We start from the raw sequence: 19,509 nt of genomic DNA on the forward strand, positions 1-19,509 counted from the left end.
TAACACTCGCATGTCACAGTAGACGCACAAAATACAAATATGAACCTGAAAATGAGCATACTAGGGCCCCTTTAACTTAAAATTCATAGTTTTTCCATAGCTTATAAAGAAAAGAGCCCTTCTGTGAGTTATCTTATCACATCGCGTCGCGACTTGTCAAAGCCCTAAAAGATCTCAAACAAATAACAAACTTCCTGTTTAACAAACCCCACTATGTACATAAAGAAAACAAAACATCAACAATATACCAAAAATGAAAAGAAAGAAAAACGAGTACAGATTACAAACATATTCACCATAAGATCATTTGGACATATTTTTAAAGATAAACCAACATTCTAGGAATACATATTATTTTTAACTCAAAATAACATACATTGTGTAAACTGCTAGTAAAAACTTCCTCAACTTTGACTTGTTAATGAGAAATATTCCTTGAGAGCTTTGGGTTGAACCCATTTCATATCTTAGCATGGTTGTTCTAACAAGCTTTCTGAATGTTGATTTTCCTGGGTACTTCTGGCTGTCTTCTATTCAAAATGTTTTTGGGATGTTTGGAGGTACTATATCTCATAATGGAAACTGTTTGTTTTCAGCCGAACAATGTCAACAAGTAACAGCACATGTGCAGCTATACAAAAAAGAGAAAGCGATAGCTGGGCGTGACCTAGTCTGTGTTAACGTTCCAGGGGAAATTCACTCCCTGTGTCCCCCAAAACACTCCTTATACCGCCACAGAAGAGGTTCATTATTCTCACTTTACTCCTCCACTAATTATCGTTATCATTATGGGGGGATAATTAGCATTTCCCTGCCTAACACCCATGTAGGCTGCTCGGCAGTGAGTCACACACAAGGTTATCAATAGCTGCTCAATTGCAGTCTCATCTGCCTAATTATACGATTTGGGGCCTTGTGATAACTGAAAGAGATGTGGAATCTAGTATTATTCTCTGAGTGCTGGTGAGACGGGAGAGTCAGCACACGGCTCTGAAATAAACCGATGCGTGTGGAGCCTGTTAATTAAATGCTGTGGCTTTCACTGGAATATAAATCAGAGGAAATCCAGGGGTTATGAAACAACTGGAAGTCTCAAAAATATCCTGCAAGCTAGTACAAAGCTGCATGAAACTAAATCCTGCGACATCTAACTTTAGAATCCTCCATCTTTGATTCCCTTCATTCCTCGCCTTGTAATACATTTCTTGTTATCTGGTTTCAGGGAGCTCTGTCCTACTCTATTAGCACCAATTCAAGCAGTTCATACCACGATATTAATGAAGAGCCCGCAGCAGCTTGCCATTGTTCAGCAAACCTGTCTTACAGCGTCCGGGTGTGACTTAAGCCAAGCTTAGTAGCCGTGTTTGTCGAAAGGGTTTCTAAATCCCTCTGTGGCATTTTGGAGTTGCAGCTGACGCCTCAAACCTGATGAATGCTCTCTCCATCTGCTGCAGCTCAACACCGGAGCAAAAACACTGACACAGGCCTAATCAGCAGAAGAAATTCATTAGACCTGCCCTCTGTTACGCACAGAAAGATGAAGTCAAGAATTAAAAAAGAGGGCATGAGGGTGGTACAGAGGGTTGGAAGAAGGTGACAGGATGAATGGTTCAGTAAGCGTGTGACAGACGTTTGGGTCTGACTGCTGGAATGTGTGCCGCAGAGGACCTCATGACGGACAGGGGGCATATTCTCTTTGACCCCAATTACCAGAGGTGTTCCTTTCCACTGGCTAATCCGTGGCATATAGGGTGGCCCCTCCTCTGGACATTTTCTCTGCCTGTTTGTTTTCCCTACAAGTCATATGGAAGATGGTTGTGCTAACCAGGATGTGACTGACCCCTTATAAAAATATTAGCAACATCTTTGCACCTAAACAGATGAAGTGTCTGTGGTTAATGACGTTTTTTTGTTAGCATTGATTTAGCATTGATTACCTGTTTTTATTATTAAGTGTTTAGGCTAATACATCTCAGAAAAAATTGATCATTTTCAAATAATTCTCTCCAATAAAATGTTTATTTAAAAACGATGTTAAAATGCAAAACATTTGCAGTTGTTTGTTCTTAGGTCACTGGAAAAGCTTGAACCATAATGTTTGCTTAACTTATCTCAATAGATGTATTGATTATTGACATTTTTGTAATTTAGTTATACATTTTTTTTTTTTTAAATACTGCTCTTAAAGGCAGGGTAGGTAAGAATAATAATAATAATAATAATAATAATACATTACATTTATAAAGAGAATGGAGAAACCAGCTCGAGTGCGCTAGAATTTGAAAGTACGCTGCCGAAAAAAATCTGCCACTTCCTTCAGACTCCCTTACAGAGCCCCTCCTCCAACACACACGAACGCACACATGACCAATGAGGGCACGAGATAAGTTTGTGCACGAGATGGGAGGCTGACAGGCAGGTAGGCCTCCGGCTAAAATAATTGGTCGTGCTTTTTACAGCGCCATGGCAACACCATGTTAAGAGCATTCCATGGAATATAACAAAAAGTGTTTCTGAAGTGAATTACCTACCCCAACTTTAAATCAAATTAATTCAGTTTGACGTTTTTGCTGGTGCTATTGTTCGTAAACATTGTATTTTCTTTCATATCGATATGGACCCGAAAGACGCCTTGCACAAAATGCATAGATTTTAATTAGCTGTTTTTAAAATAGGGAATATGAAAAGAAAAAATTGAATGTTGTTGACAAACTGTTTCTAGTATTCAGAAAAATACAGTCCCACTCGCTTCTATTAAGTTTATTTTTTTTATTTTCCACAAAATCACCTAAGGCTCTGGGAATTTTAAACAGACATACACTATGTTCTCACATTTTCAAGATCAAGATATTTGTTTTACTAAAGAGGTTTCAATTGAACCGCAGCAGCGTTTTATATTTATGATGCCAGGAGATTATCTGACCGCCGTCTCTGCTTACTTCTTTCCACAGAGACGCTTATGGACTCCACTACAGCCACAGCGGAGCTCGGCTGGACGGTGTACCCCGTGTCAGGCACCAGTGACAACAGCGTAAGTGACACACTCTGCTTTGAAAAAGATCTGTTTCTGAGAAAGAAAATATCATTAATAATATAATTGCAAGTCATTGTTACTGTGACAAAGATGAGGTGTGTGGTGGTCCTCTCTTTTGTTGGATTTAAGAGTGCAGCTAATGTGTAAATTTGCTAAGTGCCCCATGCTAACTTTATTTCAGTTATTTAGCCAGTGTTTTGCTTTCACACTTTAAGGTTAAAGATCAATTAGTAGCCTGCCTGCCCAGTCCCTGGAGTAGGCTAAATCATTTCCTCGTTTCTCTGGGGGGAAAATCCAGCAACGGCAAAGTTAGACATGAACATCACACAAGGGGATTTTAGGGGATGTTATTTGATGAGGATTTTCAAGATGCTTCCTTTTTGTTTTTGGATATTCCACAAAGACGCTTTTACCCCCTTCATTTGAATATTCACCAGCCACATTTTCTGGGTTATTCTTTTATGAATGCATCCAGTTTTCATTCAATCTAGCCTGATCTGAACTTTCCGCTTCACTACAAACACAGTTAGAATGAACAATCATAAACTTGAAGCTTAAATCTGTGTTTTCGCATGCCAGGCTAGAAGCTATGTGTTATATGGAGCCTGTTAGTGTTTGATGCACAGTGTTTCCACTCAGTTTGCCAGAGCATGGCCACATGCAAGCCAGGCCCACTTAATGTCAGCCAAAACCAGAGTCTCAGTCTCCTTCACTTCTTTCCTCACCACAAGATTTAGACTTCTGAGGGGCAGTCCAACCGAGAGGGAAAAAAATGTTGTAAACTTATTTGCTGGTGAATAAAAAAAAAACACTGCAGATTCTATTCAATTATTTATGCTTCTGTGGTTTGTAGTAGAGACGGTTTGAATTATACTTTATCATGCTGTGTCTTTTTGCACTAAAAAAACAAAAAAATGCAGCGTATAGATCTGGCCTCCAACAGTTCCACTTCAAAGTTGTTCAGCAATGATTTTGAATAACTTCATCCCCCCCAACCTGAGTGCATGTTGTCTCCTCCTCAATGCTCATTCTTTCAATTAATAGCAAAGCAAAGAGACGCCTGCTTTCCTTTTCTCTTGCCAGCTCTGGTTCCAATTTACACAGAATGAGGGAGAAAAAGAGAGCTTATGCACAAAAGCCAACTCCAAAGACAGTTTACATCACATCTTCCTTTCATCTTTGCTAAACGTCGGATTCAGCAAAACATTCACTTAAAACCATTTCATAATTTAAAACTAAATGGAAACTTCAGACAAACAATGTAATACGCATACAAATGCAACTTGCAAACTAAAGTGAAAATTAGGTGGAATCAAGAACTTCATCGTTGTTCCCCGTGGTGTACCGCCTGACACGGTAGATTCTCTTCCACATTTGTTCACATGTAGTTTCACTGAAAGACTTCAGCAAAAACCAATTCATCATCACATTTAAGTGGAAACTTCAGATGAAAAATGTAATACATGCAAAAATGCCACTTGCAAACTTAAGTGAAAATCTCCCAAAAGTAGGTGGAATCAAGATAAAACTTTAAAGTGGACCTATCTTGCTATATTTGAATAATATAGTGTAGGACCATACCTATATAAGACATATTTCTACTTTTTATTTTTCAAAATACCAAACGGATCATGCATTTTAGCCATTCCTCATTTCGCTCAATTTAACACTGTCTTTGCATGGGCTGATTCTGTGAGAACAGCACCATCTACAGGCCTGGCATATGTACTACAGTGTCTCCAGCGCTTTCGAACGGCAATGTCCGTGGCTGTCTCCTCCTGATTGGTGGAGTTGGCCCAATAGCCATAGCGCCACTTCTGTGACGTCATAAAAGTGTTCAAATCTGGATAAGTCTGTATCAGATCCGTTGCAGCCCCTTTTTAAGAGATTTGGGTATGGAGGAAAATAGAGAGGGTTGTGTTTTCTGACACTTGGTGAGTTCCCTGGAACATCAGGGACATATATTCATGTATAAAAGACGTACAAAAGTGCATTTTGCATGATAGGTCACCTTTAAACTAAAGAGGAACCGTCTTTGTTCCTTGCGGTGCACCGCATGATTTTGTGGTAGTTTCCCTTCTAAATATCTTTGACTAAAGGCTTATCTACGAGGGCTTTCCTATTTTCTGCTTTGACTTCAGATAATTCCACGGTTCTTTCCAAAAAAACTCCATATGAAGCTATAATACATCCCTCTCTCAGAGTGCAATGAAATGCAAACAAGTCCCTAAGCCTCTGGATTTAGTCAGGTATAGGTTTGGTCTTATCGGCGTGGGCACGGAACTTTTATGATGATTTGGCTGAGCTCGTCAAAAGCACAGTCCATCGGAAAGGGACGAGTGAGAGCGATGGGAGATAGCTTGTCCCTTATGGCGCGGGGCGACAGGTGTGGAAACACAGCACGCTCTCCCTCTCAGTATAACAGCGAGAGGTGCTTTACAGAAGCTATTGTCTTACACACATATATATGCATGGCTTCACGGGCTTAGCCAGTGGATCAGTAACATCCAGCAGAGCGCCGCAGCACCAACAGTTGGCTTTCACTACTCTGTACAGCTTTATGAAATATATCCTAACTTGACATGCGATACTTTGAGACACAATGGAAATGCAATCAAGCAACAGTGTGATATTAAGTCAGAAATGCTATGGCAGTTGGTTTTATTGCACTCTTTTATTTAACAGCATATTTGATATCGCCTATCACATTATTATTCTAAGAAATCTCTTCAAGCACAGCTGTAAAATCAACTCTCTACAGTAGGTTTTTCAAAGTGATTTGTGTCATACAGCATAGCTTCGGTAAATCATGTTTTATAACCCTCTGTGTACAGCAAGGCAGCTCTTCCTTCTAATTATGTTAAATGACAGCCAGACTTGTGTCGTTCCTGAGCCACACACGCAAGACATCTTCTTTATTCCCAAAAAACTGAAAACACTGACAAAAGATGTTCTATTCATCAAACAATCTAAATCAGTTTAGGAGGTTTGAAAGCTGAAAATGTTTAAGATTCTGGCAATAAAGCAAATACCTCACCTCCCCCCACAAGGAAACCAGGGCAGTCAGTATAGTTTGGCAATCATGTAGACATGTGACCAGTGACCACATACGCAAAAAGGACAGGGCTGCACAATTAATTGACATTTTATGAAATTGGAATAATGACTAATGCAATATCTCAATTGCTGTAGGGGCAATATTTGGCAAAGGTCACATGTGGTAACATATCTGAATGAAAGTCCCAGCCTGCAAAACTTCTGTTCTACAGACTTAATACAAAAAAATCCTTGTTTGGTACAGACCCTCTTAAAATAATAATTGTAATGCATTTTCTTAATGAATATTTATAATACAAATAATAATTTCCTCTACAATCACAAAGCAAGTCAAATTTCATTTATATAGCCCCATATCACAAACACATTTGTCTGGTCTCTACATATCAACAAATATAAATAACAATGTATTTAGATTTAGATTCAGGTAAGAATGTAAAATAAATCAAAATACAGGGTGTAAATCGTGTGAAATTTGCAATATCAGTCAATATAAAGGCAATAAAAATAATGTTCCCAGTCGTCTAGCCCTAAACGTTACCCACATTTGCAACAAAACTTGTGCAGCACCTTTAACATCAGTCCACGTAAAGATCGTGATTCCTCTACCTTTGTCTTGGGGGGACGCTGCACCACCCCAACGGAGCCCCGCGCCCCCCCTGAAATTCAAGGTGTTTTTTCATTTGTTTTTATTATTGTTATTATTTTTATTTTTATATATATATATAGCGCCAAATCACAACTGAAGTAATCTATCTACGGTCACTTTTCGCATTGAACTCTTTTATTAAATAAACTAAACGCTTATGTTATTTATTCAATTTATGTGCATGTTTCGGTGTGTCCACTGCATTGCTTTGCACATCCACATTCTGTCCTCCGCTCTGTTTCTGAAGGGCGGGGCTCTGCTCCGACACTCACAGAAAGTGCGGAAGAAAGGAAGAGAACAACAAAGTGTAAAAAATAAATCTGCATTATAGCCCCGAGCTCTGCTGTTGGTCATTTAAGTCCCGCTCGTAATTTCCACATGTCCCCCCCACTGTTAAAAATCCCGTTTGTGTCCCCCCACTTTCAAATTTGTTTATTATAATTTTTTAACCTCCTCAAGCCGTCATCGTCACGGAGTAGCAGGATACACGGCCTGCCTAGGTGGACACGCGCAAACCCGAACACGAACACGAACACAAACGTAGTGTGCACATTCTAAAAATAGCTCACTGATGATGAGCAGGTACCGCGGTTTTGAGTTTTCAAACCCTTTGGCAGTCTTTTATGTGACATGGAGATAACGTATAGCCGGCTAGCATAGCAGGGTTAAGTGGTCAATGTTTCTTCTCAAGTGCATCTGAGCGACGCGTGAACATCAGGTCAGACCCCTGACCCTCTCACTCCGCAGCTGAAGTAATGACAACAGCAGCCATTTAGAAATAGAAATCCGCAGGGAGCACACAGAGCTACCGTGGAGGGAAAACTGCGATTGCGGAGAATATAATAAAGTGTCGTGTGTGTGGGTCAGGTTATCATTATGGATGTGTGACAATGTGTTATACCATGAAATATCGAGTGTCACTTGGGGATACAACACAGGAAGGAATGTTGCACAATGTTTAGAAACAAATGAGTTCCTTGTGCTTTATTGAAGTTGCTGCATATTGTATTTACATTCCTCTGGAATAGGATTGAGGTTGTTTACTTATTATTGTGGGCAAGTGTGGCAGACCGACATGGCATACTTTCTTCACACAGCTATTCTTCTTCTATACAAGTAATTTGTTAAACACAATTTACTGTTTTGCTGGTTTTAAGCGACCGCTAATGTGTGACTATGATTCACAATTAAAGTCTGTGAAATTACATTTTCTGAATTATGCAAAGAAACATGCAAACATAATGTAACCTTGTGGATTGAGAGTAAAAAGATGGAATTGTTCCTGTAGTTTCAGATGTTGTGTATTAGCAGTGGACAGTGGTAATTGGAGCTGACTGCAGCAGACAGTTCTACTTAAGTCTGTGTCTGTGTGTGTGTGTGTGTGTGTGTGTGTGTGTGTGTGTGTGTGTGTGTGTGTGTGTGTGTGTGTGTGTCTCCTCTCTATGAAGCCCAGTCTACAGCAGGATTTGGCTCCCATGGCCTCTCGTAGTAATTGAATGCAGAGAGTGGGTGTCATTTGTCCTGTGTCCCTCTGGGGAAGGCACTCTTGCTCTGACAGATTTCCCACAACTGCAAATGAGGGACTGCGCCTCAGGAGTTTTCCACTGGCTCTCTCTCCCTGCCTTTTGTGTGAATAATTTATTTACTTTTGTCAGTGATAGAGTGGTGATATGTAATTCGGCTCTGGCTAGTGAATCTGGTTCAGGTTAATTCAAACACTGTAATGACAAGATGTGATAAATACACAGCTCTTGTCATGTCAAAACAATGAAATCTTCGAGTGTTCTGAAAGTGCGTTCACACCGCTGTTTGACTGATGTGTCACTCTCTTCTGACAAGGTTGGGGGTATATGGAAAAAAAAGTGAAAGAGCATGATAAATTTGACAAAATACATCATTATTGTATAGGATTGACCATTAATGCTTTCACCAAACATGTACACATTGAGATTTTTTGATAAATATTCATCAGTAAAACCAACAATGACTAAGAGACTATAGACAAATAATAGAACTTTTAGAATAGTCTAGTTAGTACATTTAGAAAATGTAATTCCTTTACTGTAAAAAACGGTAAAAGACAACACTTTAATCATGTTAGGATATTCACAATCTTAGTTCACATATTTTCTCATACAACAATGCAAAATATATTTAATATACAGTATATTGCTTAAAAAGTTGTTTCTTACTGTCTGCAGTTGTCTTGACCCGGCTATAGCTTTAAAGCTACATTCACATGACATGCAGTCAAACAGCTCTGCGCTGTCGTAGCCAATGTGTTTCTGTGGTGCCCCCCCCCCCGACAAGGTGGAAGTGCTACACTCAGCGATGCGCATAGCTGGAAATTTGTCACTGATTTCAAATGATTTCAACTTCAACTAACTTACTGCGGAACTTTTGACGCACAGCCAATCGGATGAGAACTTAATGAAACGGCACAAGCTAACAGGGGACTAGCCGAAACAAAACTTGATTGGCTGTTTTACTGCAAGACTATGAGCCCAACTTAGCAGTGATCAAATCATGTGAATACAGGTATTAGACTGGCAACGTTAGGCAAGTTGTATTTAATGTGTATTTCTCAGTGTCTATCATACAATCACATCATTTCGATTAACAAAAAAGGTGGTATATGCTGTATTATAACCTGTTAAATGACAGTTTACGCCAGTGAATGCAGGCAGTTCCTTTGCTTCTGGAGTGACTCTTCCTTTAGTTTTCCGAAAACAGCATCATATGACTGTATTAAACATCTTCAACTCTTCCAAATGAACATGCCAAACACATCTATTTATCAAAATGTTGATTCGTGGTTGAAGACACGTGTCTACTAGGAGTGTATTTATGGTCAACTTTTTGCAGCCAACCAACTTGATGCTCGCTAGTTCGCTTTTCATGGTTGGCATTTGTTTGTGAAATTTCAATTATGAAAAGTAATCCAGGCAGAACAATATACTGGAAGTCTTTTGAAATACAAACACTTATCTGTTAGCTCACTCTATACCTGATTGTCCTTGAGAGAAGTCATCCTTTGAAATGAGGCCCATCACAAGGTTTCTACAACGGTTTTAGGTGAGGATGTTGTTTGAATTTTGTGGGTTTCTTTATTTAGAATCAACAGTTGGAAGCTGTTTATTTTACCATTTGTGTCAATGTGGCTGTTGTAAAACCCCTCAAGGCCACAAGTGTAATTACGGTCTATAAACAAACGTGACTCGAGTGTTCTTGAGCTCTAAACCCCGTCTCTGCTTGCAGACTGTAAAGTAATTTGGAATAAAATGGAGAAGATGTAATGGGAAATGGGAAAGTGCACAGTAGCTCCTGCATAATGTGTGCTTACACAGGAGTTTTGTAATTAGTTGGAGGACGACAGCACTTATTTCACTGTCTGGTGAATGAGGCAAAAAGCTGTCTCTGGTAAATGGTCTCAGGTGTGGAGGGAAGCTAAGCTATATCTCAGGCAGCTTGACAGCGTGTTCCGCTTGGCTTTACAGAAAAAAGCAGAAAGCAGACGTACAGTATGGATAGTAGGTCAGCTGAATTTTTCTATGTCTCCTTGATAGAGGAGATATTGATTTTGAACCTTATTTTCAGTGAGCGTCATTGAACTGTAGCACCTCGTATAACTCCAGAGGAAGAGGAGCAGCTGACACGTAGCAGTCTCTACTAGCCCTGGTATAGCTTTACCATAACAATCTATATTCACTTTGGACAGGCCTTCTGTGCAAGTCTAACATAATGAAACTAAAGCGTCAAATCAGTCAGGAAGACTACCTCAACATTGATTCACTGCATCTAATTAACTGATTATGGCTGTCCACTTTTAACCAACTACATTTTGCCACTATCTCCAACAACCAGTCATTGCGCTCCAGTTAAACTTTAAACTGTGTCAAATCCAAATGTATTGTAGACACATAGACAATTTACAAATAAAAACAATACTATCTCCCCCATCCCAGGTAATAACCAGAGGAACACATAGATTTGTGATTAAAAATAACACATAATACCAGCACATGTATGTGTGTATATAAATAAAAATAAGAATACACTTATAATAAAATACAATTCAGTTAAAGGTGGGGTAGGTAAGTTTGAGAAACCGGCTCGAGAAATACTTTTTGTTATATTCCATGGAATGCTCTTAACATCCCGATAGCAATGAATATCTTAAGTGCTTTGACATCTGTGGAAGCCGTAGCGCTGTAAAAAGCACGACCAATCATTTTAGCCGGCCCGGCTAAAATAACTGGATGGCCTACCTGCCTGTCAGTCTTCCATCTGTGCACAAACTTATCTCATGCCCTCATTGGTCATGTGCGCGTTCGTGTGTGTTGGAGGAGGGGCTCTGTAAGGAGATGGCAGATTGTTTCCGGTTGTGTATTTTCAAATTGTAGCGCACTCGAGCTGGTTTCTCCAAAATTACCTACCCCACCTTTAAAAGCTCAATTAAAAGGTGGCACTTGAGTTAGCTCTTAGAAGTATGAACGCTCTCTGCTGCCAACAGGTCTTCTGGGAGGCTGTTCCACAGTCGTGGCATGTAATAATAAAGATACGCCTTACCATGGGTCTTTGATTTCCCTTTGGGTATGATTAAAAGGCCAGTACCAGAAGACCTGAGGTTTCAGGTGTTAATGCTGATTCACGTCGCGTCATCATAGTGCCCAGGTTTGAGCTGATCAGAAGTCCACTCCTTATCAAATCCAGATCTTTAGCATCCATTCCTCCTATCAACATCAGCACCCGTGTCTCGACCCAGGGCGGCTTTCCTATTCTACTTACGGCTGCATCTCCCCCTTAGGATATATGATATCACAATGGGGTCTATTCACCTAAGACTATTTACATTTCTACCATCTTGTGCACATAAATGTTTCATTAATCAAAAGTCTCTTCTAATTGAAAAACAAATGACAGGCACAACAATTCATGGATCCAAAGCTGGAGGTCAAAAATAAGTTTAATTAAAAAAAGAAAAGATGGCTAGACTATTGTTGAAACAGTTGAAATCAGTTAAATTGTCAAGGTGCAGGAATTTGTTTTGGGAACAGAACAAGGGGCAGCTGCACATTGCTGCTTGATCTAGATCTAACATGCTTTATCAAAACAGCAGGTGTGCACTCATCAGACAGATTCCAAGTACTCCATTCTGTTCGGCAATGTTGGATGATTGCCAAGGTCAAGTAAATATAAAAACACTTTTAAATATCATGTCGTGTTTTATTTATGCAACATATTTAATAAGAATCAGATGAGAGATCATTCAAATATCACATGCAGGTGTGTTTGTTAGAGTGTGCTTTGAATACATCCGAGGTAACACCCAGCAGGTTGAAGCACACACTGCTTTCAGACCCTATTGGACCCACCAATATTGGACCCAAATGAGAGCAATTAAAAGACAACACAGTGTCTTTTTGTTTGGAGCCAGTCACGCATTCTGTTTCACACCATTGATTTTTTGTACTGGATGAGTAAGTGTTTCTCAGAGGAAGGAAGCACATCCAGTGTACATGAATTGTTTTTTACTTTGAAGTCTGAGAGTCTTATGTCACATACATTTGAAAAATACCGTAAACTTCACTAATGCAAATTGACTCTTAATAATATTTGGTATGCCTTTGGTTATTAAGAGAATGCCTTTGATCATTCAAGCCTAAAGCACGTATTTATTTCCCCCTTACAGCAAGGCACTATTCAATAAGCTAAACCCTATGGCTGTGGATTTGCACACTCGGAGAACAAGAAAAACAACTTTGTGCCAAATGTAACAGGATCTCAGGAGTTTTTGTTTCCATTATGATCCAAGGGCGGCTCATCCCCTCTAACTAATCCAACTTGACATCCAGCACCAGGGTTACCTCCACCTTCTATACTTAAAACACATGACCACCCTTTTTACAGCACTCTCAGTAAAGAGCTGTGAAAATGAAGACGTTTCTTCTAATTTCACACTCGGTGCTTGATCGTTAGGCTCTTATTATGCCCCATTTGCTTCCCTCCACTGGCTGTGATGAACGCGGGGCAAAGAGGCCATGACAGGAAAAAAAGGGGCCCTCCATCAAAACACATTTTGTTAGGGGTCTTTTTTAGCCCGGATCAACCCCTTCCCCCCACGTCACCGCCAACACTTTTCCCTGCAGTTTCCCCTGTCTGCGTCCCTCATTAGCAGCAGCCCCCACCTGTTTCCTCATTCCGTTTTTATCAAACTGCGATTGTCCAACGCTCTCTGCTCAGTACAAGCGGACTGCCCGCTTTGGTTTAATTGGCCCACAGCTCCCCCCACTGCTCCTCAACAAGTGGGAAGGTCAATGGCTGCTCATGACCTGGGATGATGATGTCTGCCAATATGGGCCAAATGACCGATTTATCCTTAAACCACACCAGCAAGAACCTGCAGCTAGCATGCGGGTAGCTGTATTTATTTAAAGCTTCTAGACATATTTCTAATTAAAAAACACTCTTGAAAGTGTTTCGGTAAGACCACTTACAAATTAAATGTGCCAAGTCATACTAGCTGTAGAAAAGAGAAGAAAAACATTTTAATATGATGTGATTTTTTGTGTGTATATGTTTATTCACAACTTTAAGGACAATAGTTAGCTAATAAGGACTAAAGGGTCACTAAGACACAAATCAAAAATACTTATTATTTTTCTTTTTGTTGGTTAAGCTGCATTCTGTTTACTCTCATTATAATTTGTTCTATTATTTTTGGCCGCACTTCAGTCCTCTGTTTTGGTTGGCTCTTTTGATGGTTTGGATTTGAGTTTGGGTCGAGCCAGGCATCACATTGACTCAGTGTTTATTAGGACATGGGAATTAAGAACCAAAGTCGTTCTAATTAGTCCGAAAGTGTTTGATATAACGCCGGTTTCGCAACAAGAGGGGTGACTTTCTTCTCCCAACTCGTCAAAATCTGTAAAAATCCTCACTAAGTGGGCACTAATTTGAGAAATTACATCAGCTGTGAAATGAAGAGTGAAGTTGGGGAGGTCGAGCTGTGGAAGCAGTAGAGGGTGCAGCTGATTCACAGTGGCTCTGGGGGGGTGAGAGCAGCATTTCTTCTTAGCTGAGAAGCCGGGGTCAAGGTCACGACCTGCTTGGTGGTTAAAGCGCATGGTGTTTAAAGCTGGTTTGATCCATGGCCAAGGGCCAGGGAAACCACAGAGGCTGCATCTGGAGTCCGTACAGACAGAGCAAGGACTCCAATTGGTGTGTAATACGTGGACTTTGAAGCTGAATAGCATACTGAAATGTGCCCCTCCATTTTTCTTTATATGATTACCTGTGTAATATGATTATGTCAGTTTAGTGTGACTTTGATATTGGAAAAGTCATGTCATGTTTCCTCAGTGCTTCACTGTAGGGAAAAGAGCTTTCACCGCAATGTCAATAGCCCATTACCGTATGTGCTCTGAATGTGTCCCATTAAGACGCAGTATTAAAGTTCGACACGCATATCACATAAACCAGAAACTTTTCTGCTCTGTTCAAGTGTCTTAATGTCACGTCTCCGGTTTCTTTCAAAGCATTACAAGATGTGAACGGTTTCCTCCATGGGAGGAGAGGAAAAGGGAGGGTCAACATCAAAGCGCTCTGCCTGTACAAAGCAAATGTTTTTAACACCCCTTAATACAGTACTCAAGCAAAAATACATGTAACAGTTATTTGCAGCTTCAAATTTTAAAAGGTTAAAAAAAGGCAATCTGATTTAGTCTGTAAGCCAAATAGGTTGTCAAATGAAAATCTGATAATGAAGACCTTACTTTGTTTGATTCACCAGTCAAAGTTAGCCTTGGTACAACACGCAGATCATTCAGACAGCCCTAACATTGGAACTAAATCAATAATCACACAGTTGCTGTTCATCGAAAAATCCCCAATCATCAAAGTATTATTTCTCACACAGATATACCATCTATTTACTGGTATTGAAATACCAAACAACTTTATTTACTTGACTCAACACTCTGGAGTTAAGGTCAGAGTGAGAAACCTTTGAGTAATATTAAAGGGGCCCTATTATGTTTTTTGGGCTTTTCCCTTTCCTGTAGTGTGTTTCCGTGCATGTAAATGGTCTGCAAAGGCTAACATCCCAAGTTTTCCCTAAACACTCACCACCTTTTTGAACATTGAAGCATGTATATATTTGTTCAAAGTACTGGCAGAAAATACACATTTAGACATGAACATTAGCATTAGCATAATGTGTCCTCTTTAAGCCAAGAAATGTGAGGACACTCTGATGGCTGTTTTGCATTTCTTCCTTTTAGATTAGTCTAATGCAACTGGTTCATTGGAGATATTTCGTTTCTTTGCACCATCTAATTAATTTAATCAAAACATTGCTTGAGTTGATTAATCTCACTAATCAAAGTATTATAAAGTATGCATGAAAACATTCATGTTATTGCTACAAAATAGGTATCAGCGGGGCTTTATGATGTTCATATTAATTGGAAGCGTGCAGACCGTTTACTGCTTTACAGCTGAATTGTGCCTAATTGGATGAATCAAGTTAACTATGTGCCTAATTAACAGTTTTGTTTTTCATAAAATGTTGTATTTAAGTGTTCTTTTCAGAGCAGTCAAATGTAAACATGCTAACTGACTGTGTGTTTTTGTCTCAACAGTGGGAGGAGGTGAGCGGTTATGATGAAAACATGAACACCATCCGGACGTACCAGGTCTGCAATGTTTTTGACAACAATCAGAACAACTGGGTACGGACAAAGTACATCCGCCGTCGTGGTGCTCAGCGGATCCACGTGGAGATGAAGTTCTCGGTGAGGGACTGCAGTAGCATTCCCAACGTGCCTGGCTCCTGTAAAGAGACATTTAACCTCTATTACTACGAATCTGACTCGGACACAGCCAGCAGGAACTCCCCGGCCTGGATGGAGAACCCCTGGATCAAAGTGGACACCATCGCAGCAGACGAGAGCTTCTCCCAGGTGGATCTAGGGGGCAGAGTGATGAAGATCAACACTGAGGTCCGGAGCTTCGGCCCTGTGTCACGAAACGGCTTCTACCTCGCCTTCCAGGACTACGGCGGCTGCATGTCGCTCATCGCTGTTCGCGTCTTCTATCGGAAGTGCCCACGTATCATCACCAACGGGGCGTTGTTCCAGGAGACGCTGTCGGGAGCAGAGAGCACCTCCCTGGTGGCTGCACGAGGTGTTTGCATCCCCAACGCAGAGGAGGTGGACGTGCCCATCAAGCTGTACTGCAATGGAGATGGAGAATGGATGGTTCCCATTGGACGCTGCATGTGCAAGGCTGGGAACGAGGCTGTGGAGAATGGGACTGTCTGTCGAGGTATGTTCTGCTCTTATAATGCTTTTCTTAAATCTGCTAAGCCTTCTTCTTTCATAATAAATGTCAAAAGGATGTTTATTCCTCCCTCTAAACTACTCCAGGGGAATATTCAATTGATATAAGCGACTGATACATGGTCATGGATTAAAGAAACATGATGGAAGGTATGCATTCTTTGCATAAATTACCCTTATTGAAGCCATCATATTTGTATAAAGATGATTTATGTTTATTTATAACAGAAATGCGCAGATGAAAATGGCAAAAATGATGCCTAGGGCTTGATCTGAAAATATACAGCTGCTGTGGCTGCAAAACATGTTCAGTCAATCTTTCTCAGCTGACATAAAGGGATTGGAGTTGCTCATCATTGGTCGCAAATCATGACAACAGCCTGTCAGGGAAACATATTTATGCACTTCATTTTTTAAACCTCAAGACCTGCGTGTTTTTGTTCTTTCTTGCACACTTTACCAAGAGTACTTTATAAATGCTTCAGCCTACAAAGAAATGCCTCTATTCAAACATAACAGAACTCATGCTTAACATCAATTCAAAGAAAACAGCAATTTCTGTGCTCATCTTTTGTTGATAGAATGCCTCCTTCCCTCCCTGAGGACAAAGAGGATATTTTTCAAAATTGCCTTCATTTTCCTATCAATTGGAATACCTCACAGGCAAATCGATTCTGGCTTTTCAAAAACATCGATGTAGCCAACGTTTACCTGTGCCATGCCCTATCTCCTGTCTGGCAGGTGGTATTTGGTCAACGTGCTTAGGGATCTTGATCAGTTGAAACTGCGTAGCCCGCAGACTGGAGCCGTGCTGCTTCAGCCAACACAACAAACCACCCACCTGCGTTTCAGATCGTGGTGTTGCTGCCTCTCTTATGTGCGCCTGTAATTACAACACAACCCCCGGTGTCTGTGTTGGGAGGGGGAAACGTGATGGGTGCTGCCTCCCGAACACTGCCAGGGCCTGTTCAATGACTACTAATGAGGACAGGCACCAGCCTCCCTCCTTAAGGAATACTTGCCAATAAAAGGGAACATGAATACCGCTACTCTGCTGTAGCCAGCCGCTCTGAATCCACATCCCCACGTCATTACACAAAGCCGCTTGTTTTTTGACCTACATGTAGTTCACTGCGCGAGGTGGATTGGAAACATCTCGGGGGTGTCCTCGGTCATGTCGTTTTGGGCTAAACGGGATTATACAATTAAATTCTGTCAGCGCAAAGCATGTTGATTCATTTATATCCTCACACAGTAGGACTTTTTGACTGAATAGGGTTTTAACCTTCTTAACCTTCTTCCTCTTTGACCTGCTGCTGCACACCGGCTTTGTTAGCCAAGGTCCAAGAGAAGAGAGGCTGCCTGCATGCTCTCTTCTTCATCACCCCCACTGCAGTAGTGACAGTTATAGAACTGAGCACTGCAGGGCTCATCGACAAACTGCAGTGACCCTGACAGAAGCACACACTCCTCCTGTACACAGACACATTCCCACCGTTCTGCTCTCCGTCACTTCCCTGATCACGTGACTGGATATTAAAGCTTTATGAAAAGAATGCATTATCTGAGAGTGCAGCTGAAGAATGCTGCAAAATGCTAAGCATGGAGAAGGATTTTATGGCTCCATACAATAGTTATGAGCCTCGGTGCAAACAACCCAGCAGTGCGTATTCTTCTAAAAATCAAACCATAACAGATAAAAAGGGTACTATTCGATGCTTAGTTGATGACTCATTGTCGATCCATTCGTCTGAAGCCTCTTTTTGATGGAAGACCACCACCACTCTTGTCATCTTCCTTAACACTGAAAGCTGATATCGGTGTTTGAAAGCTGTGGTCAGTCGCCGCCTTTCAGCTGCCAGAAGTCGGATAATGAATTGATCTATGAAAGATGCGCCTTGGCCTGCTGATATCAGGGGTAATGAATTGATTTGTGAGAGGTGCCCTCTGAGGGGTTTGCAAGATATCCTGTTTCATAGCGGGATTATGGAGCTTCAGAGACATAGCATAAAGCATCCGAGATGAAAGAGATGGTACTGTCATGTTAAGGACGCGACCAATGCTTTGTTCCAACATCCCCGCAACTAAACGTGTAATTACGCTTGTAACAATTAAATCCTTGGCAGGGATCCCAGCAAATAATTATGCTGTCTTGAAATCTGTCAAAATATTGATGGTATAGGGGATGCACACATCAAATTGCTGAAGCCTTTTTCTCTGATATTGTCTTACAAGACAGATTAAGTTTCTCCATGTTAGAGGTCCTGATCCACACCAGGGTTTTTCAGAAAAGGGAGATCCTGCTTCCCTTTAGAGCCCCGAGGACACATGGACACATGAGGTCCTGTTTGCCCTTGCTGTTCACTTCCAGAATGAAAAGCATTCTCTTCACTGGTGCACAATGAGAGCCATGCTCATGGGTGGAATTGCAAACTCGCTTAACAATGCCCATGTGTGCTTTATCACTGTAATCTGATCATCTAACCCCATGCTAGTGTGAGTTCAAGGGTCTCCGCTGTGGGAGCGTGGCTCCCGTTATAGTACAGTGAAGATTCAGATGGAGACAATCAGTCACAGCTACACTAACAGCTGGAGTCATCTTTTTGTTGTGTTTTTCTTAATTACTGTGTTTGGTCAGGAAGGGAAAGCATCGTAAAACACAGCGCCACATTTCGTGTGGCCCTGTGGTCCAGATTTGTTGGAACAATAGTCAACACATAACATCACACAGCAGGACGGTGGATACTAAAGTGCAACTGTTACATATTCTGCACGCTCTTCCACTTATGTGCAGTTAAATAATCTTGCCTGTGAAACCAATCTGGTTGCCTCAGAATATTTATATATATATATTTGAAGAATAAAAAGAAGTACATTGCACTGCATTTTGTATACAGTGTTTTACTGTAGATAATCAGATTACAGTTCCTGATGTTAAATGCTTGTTGGAGAAATGTGTAACAGAGATGCACTTGCAAACATGCCTCCCCAATGGATTTACTGGAGCACATTCTACTATACATGCACGACAGTCATGTACTGCTCTGATTGTTGGGGGGAGTGTGTGGGTCAGAAACTTTTGGATTTTAGCGTTTGCAGACCGTTTACATGCACACAAACCTATACAGGAACTACAGGAAAAGGAACACCAATGAGCAGAATAGGTCTGCTTTAATCTCTTGGTGAGGTCTCGGTAGTATGGCTGCTCGGAATCGAGGCTCCTGCAGTTGCACCCAGAACAATTAGATTAAGGCTTCAGTAATTCTTCAACCTAATGCGGTTGTAGATAAAGAGAGTTAGGGGGATCGAGTGCAAAGGCAGGTGCCATGATTGGATAGGCATGATTGCATGGAAAAGAGAAGGGGAGGAGGCGAGGGCAGGAAATGAGTCCCCCTAACCCACTGTCAGAATCCCAATTATTGCAGCCT

General features: G+C 40.9%; 1 protein-coding gene across 1 annotated transcript in view; it reads left to right on the plus strand.

Annotated features, from left to right (window-relative positions):
• The first annotated feature begins 2,955 nt into the window (after nt 1-2,955).
• ephb2b (eph receptor B2b) overlaps nt 2,956-19,509 on the plus strand; it is a 93,914-nt gene continuing 77,360 nt past the window's right edge. The window contains 2 exon segments of the mRNA XM_010781838.1: nt 2,956-3,031; nt 15,383-16,067. Coding sequence (XP_010780140.1) covers nt 2,960-3,031; nt 15,383-16,067 — 757 coding nt within the window. The 5' untranslated portion in view covers nt 2,956-2,959.

This window comes from Notothenia coriiceps, unplaced genomic scaffold, assembly GCF_000735185.1.
Source record: "Notothenia coriiceps isolate Sejong01 unplaced genomic scaffold, NC01 NC01_scaffold00023589, whole genome shotgun sequence".
Classification (NCBI taxonomy): Eukaryota; Metazoa; Chordata; class Actinopteri; order Perciformes; family Nototheniidae; genus Notothenia; species Notothenia coriiceps.